The 18486-nt window shown below is 44.7% G+C and overlaps 1 protein-coding gene across 2 annotated transcripts in view; it reads right to left on the reverse strand.

Moving 5' to 3' along the window:
* The window catches only part of SYCP1 (synaptonemal complex protein 1), a 228512-nt gene that overhangs the window by 11585 nt on the left and 198441 nt on the right, over positions 1-18486 (reverse strand). For both annotated transcript variants that reach the window (XM_068269681.1, XM_068269680.1), the window contains 4 exons: positions 3665-3739; positions 782-832; positions 503-694; positions 44-187 (listed from right to left, as the gene is read on the reverse strand). In XM_068269681.1, coding sequence (XP_068125782.1) covers positions 44-187; positions 503-694; positions 782-832; positions 3665-3739 — 462 coding nt within the window. The remainder of the gene's footprint in view (positions 1-43; positions 188-502; positions 695-781; positions 833-3664; positions 3740-18486) is intronic.

An 18486-nucleotide genomic window follows, 5' to 3' on the forward strand; every position in this document is an offset into this window, starting at 1 on the left:
AGAAGACAAAAAGAAGTCAAAGTAGAGTCTAGGGGCATTTTACCAGAATGTCTGTGCGTTCAGAGCTATCAGAATTAAATTCAAATTCCAAGGCAACTTTTCTTTTCTTCTGTCCTTTATCTTCTGGACGTGCTCTAAAGTTGTCAGGTAACTTCTCACAGGGTGGAGGGGTCTTCACAGAATATGTCTAAGAAATAAATACATTCAAGTACATGCATATAGTATACAGATTTATGTATACACAGCATAGTATATTCGACATTGAATCTGTTGTCAAAGCCAGAAATGTATGTCTAGAAATCTGTGCATAAATAGTCTATTTACCTTATATTATCCCCTAAGCTAAACATAACAATAGTCTTGTCTATAATGAGAAGATACTTTTTTTGTTGGCATGTCTTCTGATTAAGCGTGAATGAAGAAAAATGACATAACTGGAGTTACATGTCCTGCCTAAAACCAGAGATGGTTACACAGAACAAAAAGACATAACGGTACATACCTTTGGACCTGTGTTCTTGAAAATGTGAGAAGAGGTCCGTGGAGTAGTGTCTTTATTTTCAGCTTTGTTATCAGGCTCACCTTGGGATAGTAAGTCTGCCAGCATTGTTCTCCTTGAATAAGATGATGATGTTTGTATGTTACCCATTTTGATTGGTTGCTTTGGAGTTTCTGAGAAAACAGTTTGGACTTCCTATGAAAGAATCACAATCTCTAGAAAGTTTGTATTAGAGATATACATTTTCACCACTTTCTTTTAAAGTTATAAAATCTAACCTACCTTGTCTTTTACATTTGCATTTACTTGTATTTTCTCCTTCACAATTTTTTCCTAGAAGAAAATATTTGACAAAATCAATTACATAAGTAGAATAAATGTTTTTACCCTACAGGAAGAAGTAAATACTAAAAGTTGTTTAACCACTTCACATCCAGACCTTGTTTCCACCTTATGGACCAGAGCAGATTTGACATTTGAGCTATGTCCCTATTTAAAGGGACCCTGAGCAGTAATAAGAAACGAAATTGGTACATACCTGGGGCTTTCTCCAGCCCACCGTAGTTCTGGAGGTCCCCCGGCTTCCTCCTGGCTCCTCTCCCGGTCCCTCCGCCTCATACAGCACCGCCGACACCCGGTGTCGCGGCATGTGCAGTACTGTCACGCCGGCCGACCGTGATGACGCACCGAGTGATGAGAAAGAGTGTCACCATTAAGAAAGTGGGAGCCCGACACCCGTCCCGGGTGTCACCGGTGCGATATGCGGCGGAGGGACCGGGAGAGGAGCCAGGAGGACGCCGGGGGACCTCCCGACCTACGGTGGGCTGGAGAAAGCCCCAGGTAAGTACCAATTCCATTTATTGTTACTGCTCGGGGTCCCTTTAATCAGCAATAACTTAATTCCTTCTTAAAGCATCTTAAACTAGGCTTTCATTGTATGGTAATTTTTTCAGTCGAACAATTTTATTTTCTATGCATTTTAATGGGAGAAAAAGAGGAAAAAAATAGAAAAAAACACATTATTTCTCAGTTTTACCAATTCCAGTTTAAAAATAAAAAGCGCTACTGTAGGTAAAACACACAAATTTGCTTTGGCTATTTCTACCGTTTATCACAAAACTTAGATTATGTTCCTGTCACAATTTATGGTGAAGATATTTGAGTCTGAAAAATACTGTGTGTATTTTTCACTATGAACTGAGAAAATGAAAGTATTTTCAATGGTGAAAATCAATCTCATTGGCTCAGGGAACATATTTTACCTTTCATCAATTAGTGCAGCAGCAGATAGTGCTGAAGGTTTGCACAGAAGCAAGCTCAATCGTGCACAGCTGTGCTTCAACTACAAGACGTACATCCACGTCCTGGCTTAGATGAAGTCACAGAGGACATAGATATACTGTAGTGGTGGATAAAGTGGTTTCAATAAATATTTAATATTAACAATCTAACCAATATGAATGTATTATCTACACACATGGACAGAAATAGAAATCTTTTACTGGTAAACCATTCACAACACAGTAATGTAATATACTTTGTATTTAGCGTATCATTCCTAGTATGGAGGCTTTTTGGTCTAATTAGGCCACTTACAAAATTATGATGGTTCTGGTTCCCCATGACTTCACCAATAACCCTGAAACAGGGCCAACCCATGGGCCCTATCAAAGTAATCCTATCTATCCATATCTTGCAGGGCATAGCAGTGAGTTAGTTTAAGAACCTGTACATTCTAGCAAGAGGATGTAGTATGCATTTGCTGTGCTACTTTAATTTGTCAACAGACATTTAGACAGCCAGACACACACACACACCTCTTTTTTTTTTGAATGCATTTCAGTGGCTCTGCCTTTCTGTGGTGGTGTGGAGGATGTAGATGGCGGCCCTGGTGGTGGGAGCTCCTGGGGCGGCTGCATGCACCCCCCCCCCCCCCCCCATCATTGGGTGATGAAGCTCCCAGGTCATGCATCTTGCATATTCTTGCAGCTGGTTGCAATTCGCAATTAAGTAGGAATCTTTCCTGTGGGGGCAACATGGACTGTCCCCCGGGTGGCCAAACCTGGGGGTGGGCTGTCTGCGGTCCTCTGCTCTCCCCAGCAGGGGTGCAGTCACTATGTTCCTGAGCTGTGAGAGTGCTTTGCTTTGGGTGCTGTCAGCGCTGCCCCCCGTTTCTTGGGGGCATGGGAGGCCTACACGCAGTGCCCTAGTTGAGATGCAAGGAAATTTCTGTGGGCCAACTCCTGCAGGTCATAGCAGCGAGTTCGTTTAAGATCCTGCACATTCTGGCAAGCGGATGCAATATGTATTTGCAATGCCCCCTTAATTTGTCAATAGACATTTTGGCAGCCAGTATATAAGTTAGGGGATTCCTGGTATGAGCACACACCTCTCTTTGCATTTGAATGCATTTCAGTAGCTCTTCCTTCCTGTGGTGGTGAGTGTGTTGGGGGTGTAGGTGGTTCCCCCGGTTCTGGCAGTGCCTGGGAGCTGTCTGTACCCCCCATCATTTGGTGATGTCGCTCCCAGGTCATGCATCTTACATACTCTTGCAGCTGGTTGCAATGTGCAATAAGGTAGGAACACTCCCAGCCATGGGAGCACAACAGGGGTGCACGCATGGCCAAGTGGTGGAATTACTGGGTCGCCCAGCGGAGGTCCCAGGTGGCCTGGGAAGACAGCGAGGGACTGATCAGCCTGAACGGGGCTGGAGCAAGCTCCAGGTATGTATACATTTTTTCTTTTACTCGTCTCAGGTACACTTTAATGGCAATTTTTTTTTATTTGTTAGTTTGCTTTTATCTGCATACAAAACACAAGCAATTCACACTGCTTCTAGCAAAAAGGAACAGTTCAATTCTTATATAATGTGAAAGGAGCAAAGCTATTATAACCTAGAAACAGACTAATGCTGGGCATACACGGCTCATTTTCGCCGCTCGATTCTCCCATTCGATCGCTTTGCCGCTCGATTCTGCAGTCAATTCTCTTACCTTCCGCTCGTTTTACTTATCTTTTTTAACTCACTACTATCACAAATCGAGCGGCGAAACGATAGAGCGAGAGATCGGACATATCGGAAATTATCTATCGAGCCATCTAAATGGCTCAAACATGAACCATGTATTCCCAGCATAACAGTGCCATCATGTTACATGAAATTACCTTTTCTTTTCTTTCATGCTGTAGCTGTGCCTTCAGTTCAAGCATTTCATTATTTTTGTCCATCAGATCTTTCTCCTTAGAATAAAGAAGTGTTTAATGTTAAAATTCTAATCGACAATCCATATATAATGCACTACATCAAGACGATGTACATATATTACTGCGCTATAATTATTTACATGATGGACAAATATTCGTGAATACTTACTGTATTGAAATAATCTCATGCTTTTCTTAAAGAGACTATGTAACAAAAAAATCTCCCTCTGGAAGATACCTGGGGAAGGGGGAAGCCTCAGGGTTCCAATGAGGCTGCTTTGTCCTCTGTAGCCTGGGGGAATCCAGCGCTGGCTCCCCCAAAACTTTCTTGACAAAGCCTGACAATTACTGCGGAGGAGTGGCAATATTTACCTACCGCGATCCTGGACAGGCGCAGTAGCGGCTCTTCATCTGGGCTAAGGCAGAAATAGCCGAGCCCAATCGATCCGCTCTACTGCGCAGGCGAAAGGGGGGGGGGGGGGAGGCGCATTCATGACTTAGAGGTGGGGTTGGAGGAGGTTAAGTCTTTGTATGCAACAAAATCAAGACTTAGCTGACATTCACACAGACATCCAAACACTTAAAGATGCTCAGAAAGACCAACAGAAAACAAGGACAGAAGGAGTAACATCTGCATAAGGGGCATTCATTGATCCTTATCTTGAAGCTTTGTTTATTTCCCTGTTCCTTAATTTGCCTACTGCAGATATGTGGATGGATAGAGCCCACAGGGCCCTCAGGCCAAAACCCAAAGAAGGGGAACCACCTTGTGATGTGGTCATCCGCTGGCACTATTACTCTACAAAAGAAGCTATTCTATCTGCAGCCTATTCTAATCCGGACTTCTCTTATGGCGATGACACCCTGTCGTTTTTTCCTGATCTTTCCCCCCACAACATTGCAGAGATGCAGGGAGCTAAAGTCTCTCACCACTCTTTTGAAACATAACAAGATTAAAGAGATGGGGATTAACATTCAAACTGTCGATCACACATGGAATGGAAGGCAGCTAACAGTGTTTGGCCCCCACATGATCTGAGATACTCTTCATAGGCAAGGACTTGCTGAGTCGGCCTCTTCTCCACCACCGTTGCCCCGGGAACGGTTATCCCTCCCAGGGTTCCTTGAGTACTCTGCAGGGTTTCCTTGGCATTTTCCCCCATCGTGGGGGGAAGTATAATAGAGCACATTATAATAGGAGGTACTGTAAAAATAAGCACTAAATTGGGGGTGAGAATAATAAGCAAATTAATAAAAAGCACTAGGATAATTAAGGAGACAGTATAATGAGTGGCAGTGTAATAAGGGATAGTGAAATAAACAGCCTCACCTACTTTTGAAAACCATGCCCCCTGCAAAATAAATGCAGGGGTTCCTCGAGATCAAAAAATTGTTTACATGGGGTTCCTTGAGATCCAAAAGTAATTTGCAGGGTTCCGCCAGGGTAAAAAGGTTGAGAAAGGCTGATTTAGATGGTATTACTCCTGCTACGTCCAAGTGGCAAGATAGATTAGGCAATGTTTGGACTGTGAAGGAGAGGGACGATATTTTTCTTGATTTGGCTAGGTCTTCTATCAATTGTGATCTTAAAGAGAGAAGCTACAAAATTCTGTATGACTAGTATAGAACTCCTGCTTTCCATTTTAAGAAGGCCTTCTCCCCTCTAATACTTCATTTAGAGGATGTGGTCGACCTGCAGACCAGGAACATTGCTGGTGGTCTTGCCCATTTGTCCAGGCATTTTGGGCTAAATGCTTCCACTAGGTTTCTTTGGTCTTGGATGCAGGTATCATTTCAAATCTCTGGACAGCCTTATTCTGTAAGAACAGTCTTACCCTCACTAAGTCTAAAAAACAAATTATTGGTCCACCTTTGCAATGCAACTAAAGCCATCATAGCTAAAGAATGGAGGTTTCCTTCCATCCCTTACTTATAAAATGACAGAATTTTATTGGCTGGAAAAAATCACATCTTCCCTGCTTGAGCAAGACGATCGTTTTGACGAGGTGTGGTCCCCTTGTTCAGCTCGATATGTCCCTTTGTAGTCTTTGTTCCTGGCCTGCAGCCCCTTCGTACTTACATAAAGTGCCTTGCTTATCTTTGTTTTATTGTAATCTGGATCTACAGTTTTTCTTCATATCTCCTGAACGGGTTCTTGCACGCCCAATATCTGATGTGTACAGTGATTAAAACTTTGACAATTTTGCACTATTTGTACCATTTCATTTTATCTTATTAAATAAACTTTTTGTTAAAAAAAATATCACTGTATAATTTGTTTAGATAATGTGCTCTGTTAAAATGCAGAGATGCTAACATGCATACAATTGTAGGGGCACTGCAATCAATTGCAGCATGAAGCAATCTGCAATAGTGTAAAATCACCTTTAAGGAAACGTATGTGTGCATGCTCCAACATTCAACCAAATACAGTGGGATGCGAAAGTTTAGGCAACCTTGTTAATCGTCATGATTTTCCTGTATAAATCATTGGTTGTTACAATAAAAAATGTCAGTTAAATATATCATATAGGAGACACACACAGTGATATTTGAGAAGTGAAATGAAGTTTATTGGATTTACAGAAAGTGTGCAATGATTGTTTAAACAAAATTAGGCAGAAGTAAAAATTATGCACCACAAAAAATAAATGAAATCAATATTTAGTAGATCCTCCTTTTGCAGAAATTACAGCCTCTACAGTAAATGCTTCTTGTAGGTTCCAATGAGAGTCTGGAATCTGGTTGAAGGTATTTTGGACCATTCCTCTATACAAAACATCTTTAGTTCAGTCAGGTGTGATGGCTCCCGAGCATGGACAGCTCTCTTTAGCTCACACCACAGATTTTTAATTACACTCAGGTCTGGCGACTGAGGTGGCCATTCCAGAACGTTGCACTTGTTCCTCTGCATGAATGCCTTAGTGGATTTTAAGCAGTGTTTAGGGTCGTTGTCTTGTTGCAAGATCCAGCCCCGGCGCAGCTTCAGCTTTGTCACTGATTCCTGGACATTGGTCTCCAGAATTTGTTGATACTGAGTGGAATCCATGCGTCCCTCAACTTTGACAAGATTCCCAGTCTCTGCATTGGCCACACAGCCCCACAGCATGATGGAACCACCACCATGATTTACTATAGGTTGCAGGTAAAATGTAACAGGTCCCCCCTCTGTGCCCGCACTCACCGGAAGAGCGTCTTGCTCAATTGCGTATCAGATCAAACTGCTTTGCCAGCTAAAGAGATTCAAGCAGGTGATAAAAGCACATCCATTTATTGGATTAAAAGCATCCGCAGGCTTACAGTTCCAAGGACACAAGTTTCGGCTCCACCGCGGAAGATCTAGAGCCACTCGCTCCCACTGCTTGTCCTGCTTCCGGATTACGTCAGTGCGCTCCTCCGACTCCGCCCTACGCATTTCGTCACGATCCGTGACTCATTCAGGGGCTGGAGGACAGCACTGACGCAAGACTCTTAAGGCTGCATGGCGTTCCCCCCGCCCTGGCTCCACCCGCAACTACGCCCTCTCTTGCTGCTAGGTTACCATCAGAGCGTGCTGGCTCAGTATCTTCGCCGTGCAGCCGAATTACAGATCAAATTAAAACATGATAAATTACCATACAGTACTAAAACACTAAAAGCCACAACCCAGTGACATCTATCAACAGGGCACCCAGCGCTTTACATTAATCTGTGTTAGACATCCCTCGTACTAATCATCAACCCATACACATACAATCCTTCCGATATCCACCTAATTATCTAATTAATACATATTACAGTAGTGCATACCACCTATATTACTATTATTGCACCCCCCACCCTATTGAACAATCCCACTTCAATCAGCAGCAGTGCGCAACCACTTATCATCAAAGTGACATTCGTCACTATTTCTACCCAATGATTAAACCAGTGGTCATTATAATATACCTACATGTGACATTACTCCCTCCAGTGATGCCACCCATTCAATTCATTTGGCTACTCAGTATCACTGTGATTAAGTGATTAAGTGACAGTGCCTCCTCTAAACCAATACCAAAATTTAATCCTTATTGCTAGATCAACTATACTACCCCCCCCCCCCCTTGGTGTAAACAGACCCCCCTTTTTTAATGTGACATTGCAGATCCTTATACAAGCTACATCCATAGAACTAATCTATTCATATAAAGTAACCAAACTTACTACATTCTAATGCAGTTTAATCTACTATACAGTACATAACCCCATCCTCTATCGCCAGGCAATATAGAGCTTATCAAAGTTTATCTCCGTGCCTTCTATTCTTGAAGTGACAGTGCTCAATCTTCATATTAACAAACATCCTAACCCAATTTTATCATTTCATAAATTTGCCTCAGTGCAACTTGATGCCAAACCTAAATAAGATACATCGTGTAAAACAGTGTAAAACAAGCTGTGTGTGATAACCCTAATTATTTGCAATAAAACAATTGATGTCTAGTTCTATATTCAGACCTCTTGGCGTGAAAGAGCCCATTCTGTAGATCCATTCGGTCTCCTTTTTGCAAAGCTGCTGCAGCCGATTAGACCCACGCCAATGTGGCCTTACATGTTCCACTGCAACAATTTTCAGACTTCCTGGATCCTTATTATGTACCTCTAGGAAATGGGCCGACACACTATGTCATGTATACCCCTTTCTAATATTATACATATGCTGGTACATTCTTTTCTTTAATGGCTGGGTGGTCCTCCCAACATAATGTAAACCACATTCACAAGTGAGGACATACACCACATACGTTGTGGCACATGTCATAAATTGTCCAAGTTTGAATTCACGTTGGTAGACATTAGATCTTATCACATCCGTACTCACACTTGCAGTATCACTACAAATACAGCACCCCCTGCATACATGGTAACCCGGCCTCTGCCACGGAATGACCACCCGTCCTGGAGGGTTGACACAACTTGGTACCAAAACATCCCTCAAATTGGGCGCCCGTTTGTAAATGAACTTAGGTTTCTCTGGAATAATGAGATTTAATCGAGCATCCTGCTGAAGTACCGGCCAATGTTTATGAAAGATCCTTTCCACCCGTTTAAACTGATTATTGAACGTGGAAATAAAGGGGAGCTCGGGAGGTTTAACATCCCTATTTCTTCTCCCCCCTATCAACCCGTCCCTATCCATATTGCCCACTTCTTCCTCCAATAAGTGGATCTTTCTCGGGCTGTATCCCTTCTCCACAAATCTACGTGTGAGTACATTCGCTTGCTCAACATAATCTTTTTTCTGGGTGCAGTTCCTCCTAATCCTCTGGAGTTGGCCTTTGGGGACCGCCCTCAGCCAAGAAGGGTGATGACAACTCCCCATCGGAATAAATCCATTTCTATCGGTCTTCTTAAAAAAGCACCGAGTAGATAACTGCCCTCTATCTTTGTAAATGGTGAGGTCCAAAAAGTCAACACTTTCTTGTGTCAACCACTGCCTCCAACTTTATATTGGGGCACAATTCATTCACCCTCTCCAGGAACTTACTCCACTCCTGATCCGAGGCCCCCCAAACTATAAAGAGGTCGTCGATGAATCTCCGCCATTCAACAACCTCCCCAGAACATATCTGAATGGCCCTTTCCTCCCACTCTGCCATATATATGTTAGCCAGGGCCGGGGCGAACGGCGCCCCCATGGCACAGCCTTTGATCTGTACATAGAATTCACCCTTATGCCAAAAATAATTTCGGGACAGGGCAAACTCCAGTAATTCCATCAAAAATTCAATTTGCTTCAATGGGAGACCCCCCTCTCTTTTGAGGACTTTTTCAACTGCACTAATCCCTCCCTTATGGTCAATGTTCGTATACAGGGATGAGACGTCCGCTGTCACTAGCAGCGCCCCATCCCTTACTTCCATCCCCTCCAGGACCTGTAAAATGTGCAATGTGTCCTTCAATACCCTTGGTAATTTAGCCACCATAGGTTGCAGGAAATAATCCAAATACCTACCCACCCTATACGTTACTGAGTCTATCCCATTTATTATGGGACGACCCGGGGGTTGGGACATAGACTTATGTACCTTAGGTAATTGGTAAATGATTGGGGTTCTCGGATTCCTCGGTACCAGATGCTCAAATTCTTTCTCATTTATTAGACCCTCATCCAATCCCCCTTTTAAAAGATCAATCAACTCCTTCTTATAGGCAGACACCGGGTTACCATCCAACTTCCTATAGGCTGATACATCCCCCACTAGTCTATCCAACTCTCTAAAATACTGTTCATGATTTAAAATCACAACCCCCCCTCCCTTATCTGCTGGTCGGATAATTAACTCTCTCTCTTTCAGCAGTTTGCAGACAGCCCGATCGTTAGTCCTGATCTGGGCGCTCTGCACCCGCTCCAAATCTCCTATCACCAGATTTTTAAAGACATCTATAACCGGTTTACTAGCATTATTTGCTGGATTAAAAATAGAATTATTACGCATAGTGGAGTGGACATAACCCCCACCCTTATTGGCTTTGTTATTTGGACCCTCTTTGTCCAAAAAGTATCTTTTAAGATTCAGTCTGCGTACAAACTTATGAACATCGATGAATGTTTCAAATTTATCTAAATTATTTTTAGGGGCATACTTCAACCCCTTATCCAGCAATTTAACCTCTGATTTCTCTAATTGTACTCCATTCAGATTGAAAATACCTTCCCCCTTTGCTACTCCCTTCTTTTCTTGTACCCTCCTTCCTCCACTGATTCCTCTTCTGGCTCTCTTTTCCTGATGTTCTTTGGAGTGAGGTGGGGGTCTAGGTACCATTCGTCCTGGCGATATCGGAGTTTGTGAAAAAAAGGAGGAGGAGGCTCCTCATTCACATAGGACTGTAACGGCTCATATCTATTATAAACTGGAAGGTCTGGTGGTCCCAGATTTTCCAATAGTGGTCTACCCCCATTCAAATATGGTGCCCCCCTACCCCCCCTGACAGGTCTGGGCGGGTAACTTGATGGATTGCGTATAAATGGGCGTGCAGGATACTGACCATATCCCCTACCCCTCCCCGATCCCCCGCCCCTCCCCCGGTTGGGGGCTCCCATAGGTTGGGGCTGTGGTCTGGGCTGTGGCTGCAACCTTAGCTGGGCTGGACTCGGTCTTATTGGTTTGTACCCTCCCCCCCCCCACGCCGCACCCCCTTGGGTCAAACTCCCATTCCCCCTCCTTTTTGCTCACCCTGGGGTTCAGCTGCTCCCCCACTATTCACCTCCATTTTGTCAGATACTGCATCATCATTCTTTACTTTTTGCCATTTATAGGCCTCATGATTTTTATATGCTGAAATATCCTTACTAAACTGTTTCTGCTTATCCAAGATTATGTCTTTTTCATTAGCATTCAAAATCTCCTGTAGTTTCGAAGATCTTCGTTGAAACTCCTCTGTTTGTTTAAATGGGTCAAGTTTGACCTTTAACACATCAATTTCACCCCCCAGGCGTTCCAGCCTCCTAGTCTTCCTTTTGATCAACAACTTAACCATGCCCACCCCACATGTTTTAGCATACTCAAACCATTCAGTATTATTATCCACCCCCTCCTCCCCATCTGTAGGCATAATGTCCCAATGATATCTCTTAGGTACTAGACCTTTTTTATCATATTTATGTAAAGCAGCAAGGTCCCACCAGGTTTGTAGTTCTTTCACCATATTATGCTGTAAAAGCTTTAAGTCCTGATCCAGATCTGTTAGAATAGGAAGTTCCTCATTAAAGATTTTATCAAGGTCCACATTCCTGTGTTTCCTGAATTCGAACACCTCCATGTTTGCAGCAGTATAAAAGTGAATAGTCTTACCAAATCTTCTTTATGAAAATACTGCGCTCCACTCGAGAAAAAGCTCACACCACCAAAGTCAGGGGATCGCAATTACCAAAGGTTCACTCCACCTTGATCAGTAATACTCAAGTTCAATCACTGCGCATACTTCAATCCCTGTAAGGTCATAAAAACATATAGTGCCCAATATTGTTTGCATCAGGCTATATCTAACACCCGTGCTGCACACCAGGGGGTAGTGCCACCACCTTACAGGGGGGGTGGGGGGGCACCATATTTGAATGGGGGTAGACCACTATTGGAAAATCTGGGACCACCAGACCTTCCAGTTTATAATAGATATGAGCCGTTACAGTCCTATGTGAATGAGGAGCCTCCTCCTTTTTTTCACAAACTCCGATATCGCCAGGACGAATGGTACCTAGACCCCCACCTCACTCCAAAGAACATCAGGAAAAGAGAGCCAGAAGAGGAATCAGTGGAGGAAGGAGGGTACAAGAAAAGAAGGGAGTAGCAAAGGGGGAAGGTATTTTCAATCTGAGTGGAGTACAATTAGAGAAATCAGAGGTTAAATTGCTGGATAAGGGGTTGAAGTATGCCCCTAAAAATAATTTAGATAAATTTGAAACATTCATCGATGTTCATAAGTTTGTACGCAGACTGAATCTTAAAAGATACTTTTTGGACAAAGAGGGTCCAAATAACAAAGCCAATAAGGGTGGGGGTTATGTCCACTCCACTATGCGTAATAATTCTGTTTTTAATCCAGCAAATAATGCTAGTAAACCGGTTATAGATGTCTTTAAAAATCTGGTGATAGGAGATTTGGAGCGGGTGCAGAGCGCCCGGATCAGGACTAACGATCGGGCTGTCTGCAAACTGCTGAAAGAGAAAGAGTTAATTATCCGACCAGCAGATAAGGGAGGGGGGGTTGTGATTTTAAATCATGAACAGTATTTTAGAGAGTTGGATAGACTAGTGGGGGATGTATCAGCCTATAGGAAGTTGGATGGTAACCCGGTGTCTGCCTATAAGAAGGAGTTGATTGATCTTGATCTTTTAAAAGGGGGATTGGATGAGGGTCTAATAAATGAGAAACAATTCGAGCATCTGGTACCAAGGAATCCGAGAACCCCAATCATTTACCAATTACCTAAGGTACATAAGTCTATGTCCCAACCCCCGGGTCGTCCCATAATAAATGGGATAGACTCAGTAACGTATAGGGTGGGTAGGTATTTGGATTATTTCCTGCAACCTATGGTGGCTAAATTACCAAGGGTATTGAAGGACACATTGCACACTTTACAGGTCCTGGAGGGGATGGAAGTAAGGGATGGGGCGCTGCTAGTGACAGCGGACGTCTCATCCCTGTATACGAACATTGACCATAAGGGAGGGATTAGTGCAGTTGAAAAAGTCCTCAAAAGAGAGGGGGGTCTCCCATTGAAGCAAATTGAATTTTTGATGGAATTACTGGAGTTTGCCCTGTCCCGAAATTATTTTTGGCAAAAGGGTGAATTCTATATACAGATCAAAGGCTGTGCCATGGGGGCGCCGTTCGCCCCGGCCCTGGCTAACATATATATGGCAGAGTGGGAGGAAAGGGCCATTCAGATATGTTCTGGGGAGGTTGTCGAATGGCGGAGATTCATCGACGACCTCCTTATAGTTTGGGGGGGCCTCGGATCAGGAGTGGAGTAAGTTCCTGGAGAGGGTGAATGAATTGTGCCCCAATATAAAGTTGGAGGCAGTGGTTGACACAAGTAGTGTTGACTTTTTGGACCTCACCATTTACAAAGATAGAGGGCAGTTATCTACTCGGTGCTTTTTTAAGAAGACCGATAGAAATGGATTTATTCCGATGGGGAGTTGTCATCACCCTTCTTGGCTGAGGGCGGTCCCCAAAGGCCAACTCCAGAGGATTAGGAGGAACTGCACCCAGAAAAAAGATTATGATGAGCAAGCGAATGTACTCACACGTAGATTTGTGGAGAAGGGATACAGCCCGAGAAAGATCCACTTATTGGAGGAAGAAGTGGGCAATATGGATAGGGACGGGTTGATAGGGGGGAGAAGAAATAGGGATGTTAAACCTCCCGAGCTCCCCTTTATTTCCACGTTCAATAATCAGTTTAAACAGGTGGAAAGGATCTTTCATAAACATTGGCCGGTACTTCAGCAGGATGCTCGATTAAATCTCATTATTCCAGAGAAACCTAAGTTCATTTACAAACGGGCGCCCAATTTGAGGGATGTTTTGGTACCAAGTTGTGTCAACCCTCCAGGACGGGTGGTCATTCCGTGGCAGAGGCCGGGTTACCATGTATGCAGGGGGTGCTGTATTTGTAGTGATACTGCAAGTGTGAGTACGGATGTGATAAGATCTAATGTCTACCAACGTGAATTCAAACTTGGACAATTTATGACATGTGCCACAACGTATGTGGTGTATGTCCTCACTTGTGAATGTGGTTTACATTATGTTGGGAGGACCACCCAGCCATTAAAGAAAAGAATGTACCAGCATATGTATAATATTAGAAAGGGGTATACATGGCATAGTGTGTCGGCCTATTTCCTAGAGGTACATAATAAGGATCCTTGTTATGCCCAAACTCAATTTTAGTTTCATTAGTCCACAGCACCTTGTTCCAAAATGAAGCTGACTTGTCCAGATGTGCTTTAGCATACCTCAAGCAGCTCTGTTTGTGCTGCGGGCGGAGAAAAGGCTTCCTCTGCATCACTCTCACATACAGCATCTCCTTGTGTAAAGTGTGCTGAATGGTTGAACGATGCAGTGACTCCATCTGCAGCAAGATGATTTTGTAGGTCTTTGGTGCTGGTCTGTGGGTTGACTCTTACTGTTCTCACCATTCATCGCTTCTGTTTATCCGAGATTTGTCTTGGTTTTGCCAATTCAAGTCTTAACTTGAACTGAGCCTGTGGGCTTCCATTTCCTCAATAGGTTCCTAACTGTGGAAACAGACAGCTGAAATATCTAAGACAGCTTTCTGTATCATTCCCCTAAACCATGATCGTAAAAAATCTTTGTCTTCAGGTCATTTGAGAGTTGTTTTGAGACCCCCACACTTAAAAGAAAATTAAAAGAGGAGGGAAACTTACAATTGACGCACTTAAACACGCTTTCTCATAATTGGATTCACCTATGTATGTAGGTCAGGGGTCAATGAGCTTACCAAGCCAATTTAAGTTCCAATAATTAGTTCTAAAGGTTTTGGAATCAATAAAATGACAACAGTGCCCAGGTGTACGCACCTGCCTAATTGTATTTAAACAATTATTGTGCACTTAATGTAAATCCCAAAAACTTTCACTTTTCAAATATCACTGAGTGTGTCTCCTATATGATATATTTAACTGACATTTTTTATCGTAACAACCAACAATTTATACAGGAAAATCATGACGATTACCAACGTTGTCCAAACTTTCGCATCTCACTGTATTAATTGATCAAAAGGAGTCAAAACCACATCAGATATTTAGACACTGAGGCCCATATACAATTAACTTTTCCTCTTGTGATTTCTCCAAAGAGATAATTTTCATATTCTCTTTAAAATAACTTTTAAGCATTTTACAATTGGAACAGTACTTAACATTTGGTGGAAAAGTACTGTCAAAATAATTTTGAGTATTTTTTGCTTGCTGGTGGTTTAACCAGCTTAGCAGTATGGATGAGCTCAGCTCGTCCATGACCACCGCGCTGGATTGCTCTGGCCTTGGTGGGCCGATTCTCATAATTTTTTTTTAAAAACCGCTCCCCGCCGATGCGCCCCTACTCGCTGTGTAACAGCCCCCCCCCCCCGAGACCCCGTGCGCAGCCTGGCCTATCAGCACCAGGCAGCGCTAAGGGGTGGATCGGGACTCCCTCCAACGCCATGACGATGACGTCTTCCCGATCGTTGCCATGGCGACGGGGGAAGCCAAACGGGAAATCCCGTTCTGAACGGGATTTCCTGTTTGCTCCGATTGCCAGAGGCAATGGGAAGGGACGGGGGGATGCCGCAGCACAGCGGCTATCAAGCAGCTAGCGCTAGGCTAGCTACATGATTTTAAAAAAAAAATTTAAAATGTGCAGCGCCGCCGCCCTGGCCGTTCTAATAGAACGCCAGGGTGGTTAAAAGGCATTTTATAACAAGGTGTGAAAGCATCACCTAGGAGAAAACTCAGGAGAAAAAGTTGATTGCATATGGGCCTGTATATGTACAGATCTACACTTCATATTGATCTTTTTTTTTTTTGCAGAATTAATTAATAAATGAACGGACTGATTGGCAGTCAATTCAAAGGAACAAATAGACTGCCTGGTCGAATAAAGAAATTGACTTCTATATGCCTGGCTTCAAGTTACACTGAAGCAAAAAAACACTACCGTACTGCTTTCTCATCTATAGATAGTAGAGTTGGACCGAACCTCCGATTTTAGGTGCGCGAACCGGGTTCGCGAACTTTCGCGGAACGTTCGGTTCGCGTTAAAGTTCGCGAACCGCAATAGACTTCAATGGGGATGCGAACTTTGAAAAAAAAAAAATAATTATGCTGGCCACAAAAGTGATGGAAAAGATGTTTCAAGGGGTCTAACACCTGGAGGGGGGCATGGCGGAGTGGGATACACGCCAAAAGTCCCCGGGAAAAATCTGGATTTGACGCAAAGCAGCGTTTTAAGGGCAGAAATCACATTGAATGCTAAATGACAGGCCTAAGGTGCTTTAAAACATCTTGCATGTGTATACATCAATCAGGTAGTGTAATTAAGGTACTGCTTCACACTGACACACCAAACTCACCGTGTAACGCACCGCAAACAGCTGTTTGTACTAGTGACGGCCGTGCTGGACTGGTGCACACCATGGCGAGAGTGCAGGTTTTGGTGGCTTTACAGCCCATATGGTCGGCCTGGCTGATGTAGCTGAATGACAGAACAGTGACTGTCCAGCTGATCAAATTTGGTCTGACCACAATGAAGCAACGACCTTATTATCTTTTGTGTGCCCCCCGAGACACTCATCTAGGCGCCGGTCATTGCTTCATTGTGATACGCAAGCCCCTTCACCACGGCAAGGTAATGATCACGAAGGGGAATGGGCGCATGTACATGCCTTTTCTTTTGTTGTTGCAGCTGCCCTCAGTGCAGCCAGAAAAATTAGGCAGTCATGTACACGCACCATAAAAATTATTACAGCGGCCGCTGCTAGCAGCGGCCTAAAAAATTCAGCAATCCGCCTGGAGTCCCGGACCCTGTTGGTGGTGGTGGAGAAGGTAGTGAAGCGGCCTGCAGGCAGACATGCTGTGTGGAGGGACTGGGAGCGACTTAGTCTTTTTGGGGCAGGCCAGGCAGCCAGTCACACGGCGTGCAGGCAGAGATGCTGTGTGTGCGGGGACTGACTTAGTCTTGGGGCGGGCAGCAGCCCTCCGGGATCCATGCCTCATTCATTTTGATAAAGGTGAGGTACTTAACACTTTTGTGACTTAGGCGACTTCTCTTCTCTGTGACAATGCCTCCAGCTGCGCTGAAGGTCCTTTCTGACAGGACGCTTGCGGCAGGGCAGGAGAGAAGTTGGATGGCAAATTGGGACAGCTCTGGCCACAGGTCAAGCCTGCGCACCCGGTAGTTCAAGGGTTCCTCATCGCTGTTCACAGCAGTGTCTACATCCACACTTAAGGCCAGGTAGTCGGCTACCTGCCGTTCCAGGCGTTGGTGGAGGGTGGATCCGGAAGGGCTACGGCGAGGCGTTGGACTAAAGAACGTCCGCATGTCCGACATCACCATGAGATCGCTGGAGCGTCCTGTCTTTGACTGCGTGGACACGGGAGGAGGATTAGTGGCAGTGGTACCTTGCTGGCGTTGTGCTGTCACATCACCCTTAAAGGCATTGTAAAGCATAGTTGACAGCTGGTTCTGCATGTGCTGCATCCTTTCCACCTTCCGGTGAGTTGGTAACAGGTCCGCCACTTTGTGCCTGTACCGAGGGTCTAGTAGTGTGGCCACCCAGTACAGCTCATTCCCCTTGAGGTTTTTTATACGGGGTCCCTCAACAGGCAGGACAGCATAAAAGACGACATCTGCACAAAGTCGGATCCAGTACCCTCCATCTCCTCTTGCTCTTCCTCAGTGACGTCAGGTAAGTCAACCTCCTCCCCCCAGCCGCGAACAATACCACGGGAAGGTTGAGCAGCACAAGCCCCCTGCGACGCCTGCTGCGGTTGTTTTCCTGCCGCTGTCCCCTCCTCCTCCTCCTCCCCCAAAGAAACACCTTGCTCATCATCCCCTGAGTCTGACTCGTCTTCTGCACACGACCTCTCTTCTTCCTCCTCCTCCCCCCTCTGTGCTGCCGCAGGTGTTGAGGAAACAGCTGGGTCTGATGAAAATTGGTCCCATGCCTGTTCCTGCCGTAACGGTTCCTGGTCACGCTCATTCGCAGCTTCATCCGCCACTCTACGCACAGCACGCTCCAAGAAGTACGCGTAGGGAATTAAGTCGCTGATGGTGCCCTCACTGCGGCTCACCAGGTTGGTCACCTCAAACGGCCGCATGAGCCTGCATGCATTTTTCATCAGTGTCCAGTTGTCGGGCCAGAACATCCCCATCTTCCCAGACTGTTTCGTTCTACTCCAGTTGTAGAGGTACTGGGTGACGGCTTTCTTCTGTTCTAGCAGGCGGGAGAACATGAGCAGGGTCGAGTTCCAGCGAGTGGGGCTATCGCAAATGAGGCGTCTCACCGGCATGTTGTTTTTACGCTGAATTTCTGCAAATCGTGCCATGGCTGTGTAAGAGCGCCTCAAATGCCCACAGAACTTCCTGGCCTGCTTCAGGACATCCGCTAAGCCAGGGTACTTTGCCACAAATCTTTGAACCACTAGATTCATGACATGTGCCATGCAGGGTATGTGTGTCAGCTTCCCCATATGCAAAGCGGCAAGCAGATTGCTGCCGTTGTCGCACACCACGTTGCC

This window comes from Hyperolius riggenbachi, chromosome 2, assembly GCF_040937935.1.
Source record: "Hyperolius riggenbachi isolate aHypRig1 chromosome 2, aHypRig1.pri, whole genome shotgun sequence".
Lineage (NCBI taxonomy): Eukaryota > Metazoa > Chordata > Amphibia > Anura > Hyperoliidae > Hyperolius > Hyperolius riggenbachi.